At 46.8% G+C, this 16515-nt stretch overlaps 1 protein-coding gene across 1 annotated transcript; it reads right to left on the reverse strand.

The window, feature by feature from the left end:
• Positions 1-994: 994 nt before the first annotated feature.
• LRRC59 (leucine rich repeat containing 59) lies at positions 995-12556 on the reverse strand. Its single transcript, XM_065908503.1, has 7 exons — positions 12221-12556; positions 10438-10497; positions 8443-8601; positions 8107-8211; positions 5161-5233; positions 2977-3150; positions 995-1566 (listed from the first exon to the last, which is right to left on the reverse strand). The coding sequence occupies exons 1-7, from the start codon at positions 12323-12325 to the stop codon at positions 1322-1324; spliced, it is 921 nt and encodes a 306-aa protein (XP_065764575.1). The 5' UTR covers positions 12326-12556; the 3' UTR covers positions 995-1321.
• Positions 12557-16515: the final 3959 nt, after the last annotated feature.

The following is a 16515-nucleotide window of genomic DNA, read 5'->3' on the forward strand; positions in this document are numbered from 1 at the left end:
ACAAGTGTCAGTGCTATCCATGGGCCACTAGTGCTGACAAGCTGGACCCCACTGTCTCTGAACATGACAGGTTCTCAATCTCCCTGGGGAAAGGCAAGGAGCTTTCAATCACGAGTATTCTGTGAATGAGCACCATGACGGCCATTTCTGATGTAATGAAAAGAGGTAAAGGAGGCCACAGAGCAAGAAAATGCTGACTCTGGCAGATAAAAGGGAGTGGACAGTGCTGTCCTTATTCATGCTCGTTGTTACCACTTTTAAGCTCTATGATGTCTAGGATCGATTCTAAACATCATGTTTCTTATGAAGCTTAGTCTTCAGGTTGCCTATGTGGTATTCAGTCACACCAATTATGTAACAGAGCTGTCATAGACAATGTGGTTTTGCAAGGATCCAGCTTCTTGTTTATTGGCAATCAAGGGATTAATGCTCTTAAATTGACACCAGGAGACTGGACTGTGCCCATTTTATAGAAGCCACATAAGCTGTGGCAGGACTCTGCAGGAGCTGCCCAAGACCCTCATGGCTATGAGATTTCTATTTATGGGTCATAAATCTGTTTCCCATGAGAGATTCTCTACTCCAGCCAAGAGACACCCAATTCTGGTCTAAGTTTTGTTTACTCAGGACATTATAAAGAAGGTAAAATGATGGGAAAAAAAGATACCAGTTGGGATCCAAAGATACCAGGTGGGAATCCAGTTCTGCCCCAAACTAGCTGGAAGACCATAGGCAAGTCATGGAAAGCCTCAGTCTCCCTGTCTACATTGGACTAGATGATCTGGAAGTCCTGTCACAGCCCAAGATTTTGTATGGCTGTTAAAATATCTGAATGTCTGAGATCCTTAAAAAATAGGTATGCCCCTCCCCCTCAATTTAGATGAGATTTGCCAAGTATGATGTTCCCCTAGTCCCCAATAACACACTGCCTCCTGATCTGCCCTGGCTCCCCAGGGAGGAATGAAAGAAAGGGTCTGTGACATACAAAAGTATAAATGTAGTGACAGCTGACCTTTAGTAGAAACGAGTCTTGCCTTTACACAGCTTTGTATAACAACTAGAAAAGGCTCTCTCCCTACCCCAAGCCTATTCTTTTAAGCATGCAGGTAACTGTCCCCACCTCCTATTTCTCCTTATTCCACCAGGGAACCCTGACTGAGGAACAAAGAAGTCTTAAAAAGAGGAGGTCTCAAGTACCAAACGGCAGCCATTTGATGATGGCAGGTAGGTCTGACACTAAAAAGAGGTTGTGTCCAGCAGAACCCAATTCCATAGGAATCCAAGCTCCAAGGCTGGGAGGCAGCAGGTGTTGAGGACAAGCTCACTGTTGAGAATCGGCCTGCAGGACCCACTGGAGGATGTCATGGCTGCGCAGGCCCCGGACGGCATTGTCGTAGATGGTGTTCACACTGGTGCAGAGGGGCTGCTGCTGCAGCTCGGTCACCCGACAAGCAACCAGCCCACCAGCCACACACAGCAGCAGCAGGAGCAGCAGCTTCAGCACAGCCCAGGATCGAGTGTGTTTCCGGGGTGGTGGCTTACGGGGGCGAGAGCCGGACTTAGATTCTGGAGGGACAGAGTCACAGGAGACAGAGTTCAGGCAGTTGAAGGAGAGGACACTATAGTCAGTGCTAGTCTCCTCCATGCACACCCACTCACACCCTCTGCTCTGATGAAAACTCCCCAGGCCCTTAGGAGAACACATTTGCAAGAAGACTTGAGCTCTTTAAAAACTTTGCTATGCAGAGACTGAAACATGAATTTTCTCCCTTGGATCTCAGGGAGTAGACTGAAAATGGATTCATTCTGGATGTCTCCATGTAGCATACAGTCCCCAGGGTCCTAAGTTCTCTGTAACATGCCAATGATCCAGGCCCCTAAGGGCCAACGGCAGGGCTTTATCAGGAGGTGTCAAGCATGGCTAGAGTGCTGCCCATTTGGGGACACAGGTTCAAAATTTATAAATACTTCTAATATATAAAATAGAAAGCCTTACACACATTGTAAGCCTTACATACATTGGCAACAGTGATTAATGCTGGAAATGGGATTACAGGTGATTGCCATTTTCTGATATATACAGAAATTCTCTGCAATGAATATATTTAAAATTAGGGGAGGAAAATTTATTTTGAAATTTTTAGGCAAATTTAAAAACCTGCCTGAACACCCATATGCCAAGAACTACATGATCCTGTCAGAAGTTTTTCTCAGTCCTATCACAACCCTTAAGGAGGTATGATCCTCATTAACATGAGGGAACAAGATGGCGGTGAGCTTGGGTGACCTGCTCAAGGCCAGTGGGGGGCAAGCAGGGACAGACACAGGCCTCCCCTCCCCACAGAGCTTCCCTGTCCAGGTGTCTTTCCCTCAGGGGCCCCTCTGGGCCCAGAAGATATACAGTCCTCACTTATACGTGGAGCCACATTGCTACACAAATCCAATAGGACATACTCAGGCAAAACACTAATGTGTGTTTTACATGACATGGCTTCCTGAATGCAGGCCACATAATTCTTCTGGTGTTCACTAAAGAGTGATCTGGTCCGACCTGGGAAGAAAATCAGCAGGCCGCGCTGGCACCACTGAGACAGCACAACACACTCAGAAGCCCAGTCCACTTGCTGGATGACGGAAGGGTCTTCTAAGAGTAACGTGCCCGTACGCAATCTCCACCTTTCTGGGTGATCTTAGAATCTAACCTTTACAAAAAGTGCAACTCCCTGCTCGGGAAATGTTCTCAGCCACATCTGATCCAAACACGTGACACTGGGAAAACAAACCAGTCAGGGCAGTAGGAGGGTTCCCATTCCCTGTAAGTGGATCCTCCAAGTTACCCCCAGACTTTAGAGTATATTGTACCTGACAAGGTCTGTAAGCTTGTTCGCTCGCTCACTCACTCAGCTAGGCCTGGAAATCTAAGCCATTTTCTCACCACAACCCTCCTGGAACCCTGCAACTGACAGAAAAACCTACTTGGGGCCTGATTTGTTTCCTTCTTAGGTTTCTTCTCCTGCTCCCGCTTGGCTGCTTTGAGGGCGTCATACTCCTTTCTCCGGCGCTCCTTCTCTTCTGCCTTCTCCCGCTTCCGCAGTTCCCGCTCTTGAGCCTCCTTAGCTCGCTGCTTGGCCTCCCACTTCTTCTCAGCCTCTATAAGAAAGTATACCCCAAAGTGGCTTCTCTCACAAACCTCCAGTGTGCTATCCCAAGTAATTAATATGGATTCGGGCTCCCTTCCCCTAGTCCTTCTGTTCTCTGGGAAGTAAGCCCTCCCTAAAATACAGTAAGCTGCTCTCAGGGTTTGCCCAGTGGATTCTTACTAAGGGGCTCCTAGGCACAAGCAGCAGAAAGAGTAGGGTGATATAGCAAGAGGGGCAAAAGAAAGGTATGGGTGGTGAGTCTGGTGCTGCTTTAGGACTGTGAGACACAGCCATTCGCAGCCGTGCACAACTCAACTATGAGCAGAGGAAAGAAGGGAGGTGTTGATTCTATGGGACTCTCATCTTTCCAAGCTTTGGAAAGGAACGTGGCATGGAAGGGCAGGATGAAAAAGTGAACATTCAGGTTCAGAGTTAGAAAGGCTGGAAATGTTTTCCTGAAAAAGTAAAACAGCTTGTCAGAGGGTACTCTAGACTTCAACTTAGGAGTCTATATAACACTCAGATTTATTCCACAGCTCAAGTATGTTTACACATGGCACCCACCTTACAAATAACTGGTTTCTAAAAATGCATTTCCAAATAAGTTATCTGAAAGACTGAAGTACATTTTTCCAAAGTCAGAATGCCACAGGTGGTGGTTAAATGTCCTGTTAGGGCTCAAAAGCCTATTGAACTGTCATGTATCTGAATAGTAGCAGTGTTCGCACTGTAGCTTCCCACTGCTTTTCTACGTGTAAACAAACTCCAAGTTCCAGACGGGCACAAAGAATGCCAGGAACACACTCTGCCCAGCCGTAAGAGAACGTGTGCCATTCAGAGGCAAAAGCAGCAGCAGTCACAGTAAACGCAGCACCGCGGCCACGCATGTGCAAGGGACCGTCCCAACTCGGGGGTTCTGAGCTCACGGCCCGCCTGTCATCAGCACTACACGTGTCCCTCTAACCACGGGAGTCCTCCAGTAAGGGGGCTCAGAAGTCAGCCATCAACAGAGCATCTGCTGTGCGCCGGGCCTTGTTCTAAGTACTTGGATACAGCAGTGAAGAAAAGTCAGGCTCTAGTGCCTAAGTCCTCTGCTTTCTAGAGAAGGAGACAAACAATAAACAAGTGAACAAACGGTAAAAAAAAGATAGTGATGTGTGCCATAAAGGAAATAATCAAGGATGCGATAGAGAGTGGCAGGTGGGCTGGCAATTCTAGTTTGAGTGGCTCTGAAAGGGTTATGGTTAACCTAAGGCAACATCTGAGCAGAGATAGGGACCATAGGAAGCCAACAGCCAGCCACATAAAGATCTGAGGGAGGAAACCAAGCAAAGCCCCTAAGATGATCCTGTACTTGGTGTGTTTTGCAACAGAGGCTTGTGCGGCTGAGGGTAACTGTACTCTCTCCCTGGCATGTGGATGAGGACAGAGAAGCAAGTAGGCCGGGGCATGTCGGGCCTTGTCAGCCATGTTACTGAGTTTGAATTTCATTCTAAGTTCAATTGGAAGCCATGAGAGGGTTTAGCCAAACAGCAGCAGAATTGACTTATGTTTTAAAAAGATCTCCCTGGCTGCCCTATGAGCCGGGGCAGGGTGCTCGGAGGTACTGGGGCAGTCCGCCGGAAGGAGGCTTGACTAGCACTGAAGGTTCCACAGCTGACAGCCTGGGCATGGGAGTAACAGAAGAAAGCAATCACGGACGTTCCCAATTTCAGGCTTGAATAAGGATGGTGATTTCCCTGTATGGGGGAACAGTATGAGGTACTAAAGGGGACCTGGTTTAGCCGTGCTTAATTTGAGGTAACTCACTAACGGTCTAAGCAGACAGAAAGACAAGCAGTTGAATATGACTGTGGGTCTCAGCGGAGAAGCTGGGACTGGAGAGTTGCTGACATCTACCACCACACTACTCCCTACTGCCCTGCAGGGCTCCTCTCCTGGATCCTAACTCCTTAAACACGAGAACCAGCTGGCTGTGATAAGGACTGGGAAGATGACTAGAGGAGGGGTGGCGACCTACCTCGGTCTATTTCCAGTCGCCGCTGCCTCTCTCGCTCCTGATCCGCCTGCACGGCCTTCATGTGCTGTAACACCTGCAAAGGGAGAGGAGGGCACTGAACTACTCCGTGTAATTGTCTTCACTCGGGGAATTTCAAAAGAGACTGCTCTTTTCAGGACTCCAGATTACCAGCGCCCTGCAAGCAGTGCAGAGCTAATGGAGTTAATCCTAATGTCCTTGTGTTAATCCTTGTGTCCTCACTGCACCAACCTTAGTCAGAGAAGAGACGTATAAGCACAGTTCACTAAAGCTCAGGAAAAAAAGTTTGTGAAATACAATACCAACTGGAATCTGTAAAAAGTTCTGCCGTTTACAGTCACTTCTTACAATTCTCTCAGCAACTTTTGTGTTGTGCAGGGACAGCACTTCCACTAAGACACCTTCCTGTCCGCACCCCCCCTGTGGCTGCCTCAAGTTCCCCTCCTCCCACTTACGGGGAGTTTTCTTATCCATCTCAGTCCTAGACTGTAAACTCCCTAAGGGTATGGACTATTGTCCTTAGCTAAGCAGTAAGCACAGAGCTTAGCTCATTACAGGCACAGGTATGATGAACAACTGACTGGATGCCTATCGTAAAGGTAAGGAAGAAAACCCAGGCTCTGATGTCACGTGGCTAGAAAGTAGCACAGCAGAGAGTGCAGGTCTCCTGAGTTCCTAGGCCTAGGCCAGGGCTTGTCCCTCTTACTTCCAGTGCACAGAGGCAGGAGAGTTCTAAAAGAAAGGCATTATATATGCTCATTAAACACTGTTGCTTGTTTACCTTATCTTCTTGACTCATTAATAAGAGAAGAAAACCTAAAGCATTCTAAGAGAGCAAATTGTCTTAACTGTCTGTTTCACAAATGCATTAGACTATTCACTACTGAATACTAGATATAATATTCAAATGTAAATATCTTTCTTCATGGAAACTTCAGACATGGCTACGTCTATCGTAAGAGGGGCTCACAGGCAGGCCTACAAAAACCACTCCCTCCAGGAACCTGGCTTAAAGCCACAGGAACCCTGTCCTGAGTAACCCACAACCAGCACCAACAGTGCACTGTCTGACCCTTCTTCAGAAGAGTCACGCTTACTTAAAAATGGCTGCTCAGCACAGGGCTATAGGATCTGGAGGAAGGTCAAGCATGACGGGGAGAGATGTGGCCCAAGTCCCTGTCTCACTCTGAACTCTGAATCTTATATAAGCACCAACCATGCAGTTGGTTTTAGTTGAGTAGAAGCTGGATAAGTAAGGAACTGGAATGTTTTAGAGCTGCCGCTTTTAGCTTGGCTACAATACATGAGGAGTTAGTTATCTGACCACACAGCCTGTTCAGAAATGGGAGAGGCGCCTCTGGAGGGTAGATTTTGTCTACCTATCCTAGTCCACAGCAGGTAGTAAGCAGTTGATGATTTCTACTGAACTAACAAATTATGTTTAAAAGGTGCTTTGCTATGAACCAAATAGATCAGCTACTATGTAGCCACAGGGTCAGAGCTGGCAAGACCTAAACTAACTCCTGGAGACAAGTAACCTCCTTCTGATTGGCCCAGACCACTCCTGTAGGTGCCTAAAGGTGTGGACAGGAGACAGCTCTGGGCAGTGGGGCCAGGAACATAGCTTCTCACCACATCCACAATGCACCATCATCCCAGAAGCTGTCTGGTGAATATCTGTGAATACTAAAGACCTTTACACTTATTTTTATCGGTAAAAAACTAGAATATCAGCATCTTCTTTGGTTTAATATATTATTAGTTGAATGAATAAATGGATAAGTCAAAGATGTTGCACATTCAGAGTTTCTCATGTCACAGATACAAAAGGAATACCTACTTCCCAGGGTTATGAGGATTACAAGATGAAACATACAAAGAAATCAAAGATGTTGCACATTCAGAGTTTCTCATGTAAGAGATACAAAAGGAATACCTACTTCCCAGGGTTATGAGGATTACAAGATGAAACATGCAAAGCACATAAGGCAAAGGAATAGTCAGGGATGGCTATTGTTAAGTCTTCAGAACAGACATCACCCTTAAAGCAGGGTTTTCAGAACAAGACTTCACTAATCACTTGTACTGTTCCCCACTGAGGGCAAACTGTTGCCTTGGCTTCTTGGATGCACTGATGTTGCATTTGGTTTCTTACAACAATGGGTGATACAGAGTATCTAAGAAGTCCTGAGCTAAGGCTAAGAAAAGAAAGGCCACTACTCCTGAGATTCATACAGACAACCCATCATACACACATTTTACTTACATTAATCTAGCATTTAAAGTTCAACCCTTTTTTGTTCACAATACCCTCTAAACATATAGCCAAGTCATCTGGTGCTCAACTGAAGCAGCAGCAACCTGTTCTAAAGCTGCAGGGAAAAAATGACTATAGCTAGAATTGTTGAGAGGTGGGTACAGTGCTGTTCTTAAGAAGCAATGTAAAGTACCCTCAGGGTTACTGGAAATGTCTGCCTTCCAGGCTGCCCGTTAGTTCCTTTCTCCTATGTCAGATGACTCAATTGAAATCAAATGCCACGTCTGCCCAGGATGTGTCTGTTTCCAGGTATAAACTTACAAATACTAACCACATCTTTATTATCAAAATTCCTACAATAACTTTACTCAGAAAGGTCACAGTCCCTAACCTTTTTGCTCCATATGAACAGCTATCAACAGTGCAGGGTTGGATGATGCCAGGTCCTACTTTCTAAGAACAGAAGCGGCAGTACAGCAGAAGAGAGCATTGTCCTAGGCTTGCAGAGTAACCAGAGAAACAAGGTGCCTTTGCCTGACAGACTCAGAGCAGACATATTTTAGAGATGTTTGTGTCTTAAAAACACACAGCTCCAGGTGCCCTGGCAGAGAAAAACAAGAGGCAGACCCCAGGGGAACGTGTGAAGGAGCCACTGGGGCGCTCCTGCTTACCTTGTTGGCACACTGCTTACACTGCTTTTCATCCAAGCAGTCCCCTGCCACCTTGGCCAGGACAGGGTCCAGGGGGTTGTCCTTCAGGTCCAGCCACTTCAGGCTCTAAAGAGATGAGGCAGAGTGGCTGGTGAGCCCAAGCACACATGAAGAGTCCCTCAAAGTGGGACAAAGTGAGCAGCCCTCTGTGTTCCAGTTATAGGGAGAGCCACCTGAGGCTGTGACAACAACGTGGTGTTCGGTTGGCTTCTCCCACAGCCACGCCCCCGCAGTTCCCAAGCCCTCTGCCACACCTGGCTATGAAACACCATGAAACACCGGGTCAGGAATTGTTACCTTGAGCTGAGCAAAGCTGACAGGCAGGGTGACCAGCCTGTTGTTGAGGAGGTCCAGGTGCTGGAGGTTGACCAGGCGGCCAAAGTCCACTGGAAGCTGCCGCAGTTTGTTCTTGCTCAGGTCCAGCTTCACCAGGTGTGTGAGGCCACAGAAATCCGACTAGGACAAAAACACAGAACACCTAAGCCTTGGGCTCACACACTGTGACCTAACAGTCCGGGAGCCCCCAAGTCAGAGGCACCTATACACAAATCCCAACTCTATCTTGTACCAGCTGTTCCAGCTTGAATGAAAATGGAGATAGCAAGCATTGTTGCTGGTGGTGAGCAGTGAGATGGGTGCAAAAAGGCTGAGCTGGAAGTAGCCACTAAGTAAGTGTGGGTTCCTTCACCCTCGGTTCTCTGACCTGTCGTCAACAGTACATTATATTCAACTTTCATAGAAGCTGCCCAAACATGGTGTGACCGTCCAGTTTTCTAAAAAGATCAAGTGCTCCTTGGGTGCATGCATATAGCTGCATCCGACTCTTTGCAACCCCATGGACTGTAGTCCTCCAAGCACCTCTGTCCATTGAATTCTCCAGGCAAGAATACTGGAGTGGGTTGCCATTTCCTACTCTAGGGGATCTTCCCTACCCAGGGATCAAACCTGCATCTCCTGCATTGGCAGCTGGATTCTTAACCACTGTGCTACCAGGAAAGCCCCTGTTCTTCGTGTACCCAGTGTTAATTCTTCATTGTTCTCTGCAGCACCTAGCACATTACTGAGTACACATGCTCAAGGAGTATTGTTTGAATGACTGACTAAACAGGCTGGGGCCCATCCTACTCATATCCTGGCTCCTTAGCACAGTTCAAAACATCCCTCTTGTCATTAAGCCTTTGCTCGGCACCCATCTGAAGTGATGGTCCAACCTCAGTTAATGATGCATCATTTGTGTTCTCTGGGAACCTGTAAATGCCAGTGGATCTACACTTCAGGGGAACGCAAGACAACTGAACAAATTCACACTGAAAAATGCACTTGGTGGTACCAAGTGACAATCTGACAAAGTTGCAGCAGGCTGCAAGGAATTGCTTCCCTTCTTTAACTAGATATAAAATACTCCTGGAAGAAGTGGAATCTCAGATGCTTTTTTCCAGTGTTAGAAACAAATCTTGATGAGCTGCAGGAAGATGCTATAGATGATAAGTGAGGCCCAGGAGAATACTGAGATGGAAATGGACTAATGCTCCAAGGAAGAAACTGCCAACTTCTGAGACTTAATCCCTGAGCCAGAGCCAGAAGAGTATGGTAAGGAGTGACGAAGCCAGAATAATGGGCAGAAAAGGCAACAATGACAACAAACTTAGGCCTGACAGTGAAGGAGCACTGTCATGGAGGAGAGACCAGCCAGTACCCAGGAGAGGCTGAGCAGGGCTGAATGATTCACAAGTGGAACAAAAGGAGAACTGGGAGAAGTTGTACAAGGAGAGTCAAAAGTATTAGGTTGGATGTGCTAAATAAAACTGTATTTCAAGTATTGGGAGGATAATGATATGACAGTTCTACAAAAACACACTTTCTCCTGTTCCCCATCAAAACATGTACAAGGAGACCATTACGAAAAGCTTTCTCTCTGGAATGCAAAGAAACTTACAAAAGAGCCTGTAGCCTCCTCTACTGCAACAAGGAAGTAAACTATTTTTTTGAAGGAATAAAATAAGGCTGAAAAAAGATGAACCCAGTAAACAATTCAGCCAATATCCTGTTGACTTTAGTTCTCAGTAGCCTGGCTTTCCCACTGTTTCTAAAGAATGAGGTCTCTACTTTGCTTCCCTTCCCACTGTGACAAACCACCCCTCTCTACCTGCAACACACTCCAACTTAGTAGTAGCCTGCCTGCAGGTCTATCCTGAAATTATGTCTTATGACAATGACCACCCCCTCCCCTCCCCGAGAGGAAGGAGAAACATCAGGACTCTCAAAGAAATCATGCTTGCTTGCCAGCCTTACCGGTAGAGTCGTCAGTTTATTGCAGGACAGATCCAGTATGGTGGCCTTTGGGAGGGCAGCCTAGGAAGGGAATGAGAACAAAATGTCAGATCAACACATGGAACAATTCAGTGACATCTGCTAATGAAGCATTTTCCAGAGAAAGTTCCCACAATTAGAAAAGGCCTTGTAGAAAAAAAAAATACTCAAGTATAATGTTCCTGGAGACAGAAAAAGAAACCTAAGTCAGTCAACCATGACCAAGAGAAGAATGCAAAGAGTAAAGATGTGGCTGTGAAACATCCAAGAAAAAAAACATGTTCTTAGAAATTCTCCATAGCACTTTTAATATTCTCTCTAGCACCGTCCTTACTAGGTTTCAGGAAAGAGACTGTGTCTAATATAGCTTTGTGATTTCCATATTCTCCAGTTCAGAACCTTCCAGGCACTCAAGATACCCTTGTGACTAAATGAATGAGTGAATGCAGAGTGAAAACAAGGCTCTCCTAGCCCAGCTATTTTCCCATGGGGTTCAGGCTGGAAAGACTCAGCAAAACTGATCCTTCTTTCTCCCAGGGGTGGTGCTGCACTAACCAGATGTCTGGGATAGATGATTTGGGACATCAGTCCTAAGGCCAGGCTGAAACATGGGGAAGAAGGCAAATATTCAGTTAAGGACAAGGGGCCAAGATGCACTTTCCGAATGTCAGAAAGTACCAAGAACAAGGTTTGATCACCTAAAACGTTTGAGATATTACAGTGGGAAGAACACCTCAGTAACAGCTACATGCATCAGTATTTGCTCCCTCCCAAGTATTTTACATTACAATTTAATTAATTCTCCCAACAATCCTATGAGATGGGAACAATTATCACCATTTTATAAATGAGGAAATCTAGGCTTAAAGGTTAACTAGCTTGCCAAGGGCACTCAGCTATTAAGCAATGAAGCTGATATATGAACTAGGAATTCCATTCTAACTTCCATATTACACAGCCAAGGTGGATGGAAAACTGGGCCAAATGCCAAAGGTAAATGTAATTCATTAAAGGCAGTGAGGAAAGTGCAGGTCATCCAAAGTGAGGCTACTGTGGGGGATGTGGGTGGGAACCAGGTGGGCACAGCAGGGATATACCATACAACTCCACTTTGGCAACAAACTAGTTTTGTAATATCCCTGGAGCCTCAGGTTTGTTTCCCAGTTGGGGATGTGGGAGTAGGTGGGTGGAGGGGTGGCCACAGAAGCGCATATTCCCACCAGTTTCAGAGTTGGGAAAACTTTGCCAACCAAGCAGTGAGATCTCACTCTCTTCAAGGAAGGACGCCTCAGGGCTGGGGCAGCCAGCTGGGATTGCTGACTTCCTAGAAAGTCAGATTCTGGGCCACACCCAGGAGTACCCGGAGGACTACTCGGACCGAGTCATTCATTCATTCGTTCATTCATTCCCCGAATACATCCAGCAAACGCTCCAAAGGCTCCCACTTTGGGTCGGGCACGGAGCTGAACGCTGTGAAAGCGTCAGAAATGGGGGTGGGGGGGGGGGGAGGAGATTCACTCCTCACTCTTAAAAACTCCATAGCCAGACAAGCAGCTCCTTCCCATCTTCTGGAATTGCGCCCAAGTGACACGTGTACATCCCAGGAAGAAAATTGGAGCCGGACGCGGCCTCCCCGGGAACTCAGTCCCACTCCCCCACCTGTTTTAAGCCATGGAAACTGAGGCATGGGAAAGGAGGCGACCTACGCAGCAGGGGCCAGCGCCAGTCGCGGGTGGGCGCCTGGGCCTTGCGGGACTGTACTGACCAGCTCCTTGACCGGGACCTCATTCAGGTCGCTGAGGCTCAGGTCCAGCTCGTTGCCGTCCAGCTTGTCGCGGAGGTTCCCGCCCTTGCTACCGGCCTTGGTCATGGTGACGCCGGCTGAACGGGACCCAGCTGCGGGGCACCGACGGGCAGGGGAAGCGCTGAGAAGCCGCTCGTCAGCTCACCGGACTCGCACCCAACCGACAACACCTGCGTCCTCCGCCACTGCAGGTGCGAGACCGCCGCCGCCCGTCCGCCCGCTGGCCGCACTCTAAGCCCCGCGCCCTGCTCCCACCGGTGCCACCGCGACGACGACCACTTCCGTGTCCACGTCACCTTCCGCGGCCACTGAGACGGGCTGGGCCAGAGGGGTCTGAGCGTGTGAGAGAGCGCCCTCTGGCGCCCAGGATGGCGCCTCGCTGTCACCGCCAGCGAGGGCGAGGGGAAGGAGCGGGGGGAGCGGGAGGGGGGAAGGAGCGGGGGAGGGGCGCGGAGGAGCGGGGGGTAGGGGAATGGGGTTCAGGCTTTACGTTCCGCTGCCTGTTGAAATAGCCACATTCCCTGGTGTCCGGAGGGCGCGCTCTCAGGCAGTCGTCGCTGGTACTGTCAGGAGGCCAACAGACTGGAGGCCAGACAACCTTGGCTCCATCCAAAATTGACCTCATCAGATCTCCCCCATTCTCTTGGATTAGGAGCAGAAACTGAGTGTTCTTCAAAATTACTGTTTGTCCTCTGTTTAACAATCCCCAAACTATCATCAAGACTTCCCTGGCGGCTCAGACGGTAAAGCCTCTGCCTACACTGCGGGAGACCAGGGTTCAATCCCTGGGTGGGGAAGATCCTCTGGAGAAGGAAATAGCAACCCACTCCAGTATTCTTGCCTGGAAAATCCCACGGACTGAGGAGCCTGGAAGGCTACAGTCCATGGGGTCGCAAAGAGTCGGACACGACTGAGTGACTTCACTTCAAACTATCATCATCCAGAAAATTTGCCTCTCATCTCCTCCTCACTGCCCCAAGCCCTTGTCCAGGCAACCATCAACTTGAGCCTGGATTACTACTCTGAATCTCTCTCCCTCCCATCCACCCCCAACCCAGCTGCCCAGATGATCTTTCTAAAGATCATCTTAGCCAAGCCTCTCCTTTGCTTAAAACCCTTCAGATAGCTACACGTAGGATATGGGCTTCTCTCATTTCTACACTGAGTCCTTCGTGCTCCTGCAGCCTCCTGACCAGCCCTGGCCCCTGCCTGGGATGCAGTGGAGGCTTCCAGTAGGTGGTCTCCACACATTTCCCTCTCCTGAAATGGCCCTGCCTTCCCCACCACCCTCTCTGCCTACTTAATTCCTAGTCCTTCAGGAAACTTCCCTGAGGTTTATGAGTCCTTAAGCAGTCACCATTAATCTACGGATACATGAGAAACGTGCATAATAATGGTCCCTGGCTGATAGAGTTTGGGAAGGACTGAAGGAGTAAAACACATGAAGCACATACGACCGTGTTTGGTACTTAGTAAGTACCCAATAAATACTAGCTATCACTCATAATCCACCTTGTGTTATACTTTCCTTTATGTCTTTTTCCTCCATTCTGGCTTGTGATGGATGGCAGGGATTTCATTTTTGTACCCCTCCCCAGAATCTGCTTCAAGGTAATTGCTCATTCAGGGCTCTGTTGAATGAATGAATGAGGCACTTTACCCACTGCGAATCTGTTTGCTTATCTTTGAAATGGACATATTAAAATTTCTCTCAGAGGGGAACTATGAAGACAATGAAGTCAGTGCTATGGCCTACTCATTTAACAATCATTGTGTGTACCTCTCCTCATCCCCAACAAGGCACTGTGCTCTGGGCTTCTGGGAAACAGACAAGGGCAATTGGGTAACAATACATTAGCACTTGGCAGTCTCTAAAGCCTTTGAGCATCCGTTCTTATTTTGATAATGTACATGAGGAAACTATGAAGCACATTTTATTGTTAGCTCTCTTTTATAAAGGAAGAAACTCAGGGAGAAGTAACTTGACCTCAGTCACACAGATGTTTGAGGGGAAGACCCCAATTTTTTATTCCAAATCCTATTTCTTTCCACTACACCCTATTTCTCTACCACCGCCCCCTGGGAACTTACACAAATAATTATTATAGAAGGAAAAAAGAATAAGGGCCTTAACACACACAGGTAAAATCTGTCTGTGAATGTGCAGGGCTGTGTGGGTGTACATTTGAGTGTGATAACATCAGACTAACATATGTAAGAGCATTCTGTGTGTCTAGGACTGTACATATATTACATATATTATTTCTTTTAACTTTTGCCTTACAAGGCAGATATTATTTCCACTTTACAAAGGAAGTATTAATAATTAAGGCTCAGAGAGGTCAACTATTTAACTCTAAGGACAGTCACAGCAAGTGAGTGTATTTGGAGGAAGGTGGATCATACCTGGGCTTCTCTGGTGGCTCAGATGGTAAAGACTCTGCCTGCAATGTGAGAGACCTGGATTCAGTCCCTAGACTGGGAAGATCCCCTGGAGAAGGGAACGGCAACACACTCCTTGGAGAATTCCATGGACAGAGGAGTCTGGTGGGCTATGGTCATGCCTAGCATGACAGGGAGGGGAACCTGGGAGAAAGGAAAAAATCAGAAAAGTCTCCAAGGGAGGAAGTGGCATTTAAGCTGGGCTTTGAACAATGGGTCAGATTCAGACAGGCAGAGAGGTCACACACAGCAGCAGAGTGAGGAATTGATACCAGTTTTTCACTTTGAGAAAGACTTCTTCACTCCCTGAGGCTGGAAACCCACAGCTTCAGGAGAAAGTGAAGCCTGTCATCTGTTGGCAGCTGTTTCCTTGGGAACGAGACTAACCTTGTGCTGCATCCCTCCAATTGAAGTGCCATCTTGTGCCAGGATATTGAGGTTGTTTGAACAACTGCCACAGGTAGCACAGTCCTTGAGAAGCCAAAGGTCAGGACCAGACAGGAGGCAGCAGCTTCCTTGGGAGTCAGGCCAGTGCTGTCGCTGCTATGTCCAGTGCAATCCTGGCAAGTTGCCCCAGCTCTCCAAGCTTCTGTTTCTCTTGCTGTCAAATGGGGATAATAAAACAGGAAAGTGTGTCAAGGACCCACAGAGAGACACACACAAGAAAGAGCCGCATGGCACCATGCAGTGACGTCAACCTTTCTGAGGCAGCTTTCATGTTTTGCCCCACTGCCGGAGGTGGACTGAAAAATAAGGCAGGCTCAGCCCTTGAAGGCTGGAGGCCCCAGTGTACTTTTTAAGGTGCATGATCTCTGTTTATATTATAGGTTTACTTACATTATATTATATGTTTACTTATTTGCATAGGTTTGCTTTAAATACTTCTACATGTAGAGAGATACATTTATGTTCTTATAAATGAGTCTGTCCCAAAGTAAACCTCAAATTTAAAGCAACTGCAATTAGAAAATCCCTGAAAGATTTTTGTACATAAGATGAAAAAATTCTTATTCAGATGAGAGGGTAGATGCCTGAGAATTGCCAAAAACACTTCATGAAATTAAAAAATACTCATTGGGGTTCTGCTCAACCATATATTAGATGTTATAAGAAAACTCAAAACAGTATAGCATTGTCATGGGCAGGTATCAGTGGAACAACATAGAGAGTCTAGAAACAGATACAGTGTACAGGAGTTCTTAATATATAATTAACATTGTATTTATAGTCAAATCCATCAAAAGGGGAGAGTCGAACAAATTAGAATGTATTTATACAATGGAACCTCGCTGTGGAACATTATGCAGTCATTAGAGAGAATGCATAGAACTACATGTACTGACCTGGAAAAAAATATTTGTTGTATATGCTCAAGCAAAAAATGCAAGTCACTAGATGCATAGCATAGCATTTAAAAATTTTGACCTTATTTCAGACTTACAGAAAAGTTGCAAGGATAGAAGAAAGAATTCCTGGATACCCTTCACCCAAATTTTCCAACTGTTAACATTTTACTACAGAAACATCTACATATTTCTGAACTGCTTAAGAGTATGTTGCAGACGTGATATCCTTTATCCATAAATACATCACTGTGTCTCTCTCAGGTACAAGTAGAACTCATATAAGCACAGGATAGTCATAAAAATCAACAATTTAACACTGATCAATACTATTATCAATCTATGGACCTTACTCAGATTTCACCAGTTGTCCAGCATGATTTCATTTTGGGGAAAAATACATAAAGGGAGAGGTGAAGAAATATCTACGTATGTCTGTGCTTAGCTGCTCAGTTATATCTGACTCTTTGC

Source organism: Muntiacus reevesi, chromosome 18, assembly GCF_963930625.1.
Source record: "Muntiacus reevesi chromosome 18, mMunRee1.1, whole genome shotgun sequence".
Taxonomy (NCBI): Eukaryota; Metazoa; Chordata; class Mammalia; order Artiodactyla; family Cervidae; genus Muntiacus; species Muntiacus reevesi.

Coding starts and splice junctions, on each gene's coding strand:
- LRRC59 (XM_065908503.1), bottom strand. CDS start 12,325: ATGACCAAGGCCGGTAGCAAGGGCGGGAACCTCCGCGACAAGCTGGAC. Junction 8,602..10,437: donor ATAAACTGACGACTCTACCG/GTAAGGCTGGCA, acceptor TTTTTGTCCTAG/TCGGATTTCTGTGGCCTCAC. Junction 3,151..5,160: donor GCGACTGGAAATAGACCGAG/GTAGGTCGCCAC, acceptor ACTTTCTTATAG/AGGCTGAGAAGAAGTGGGAG.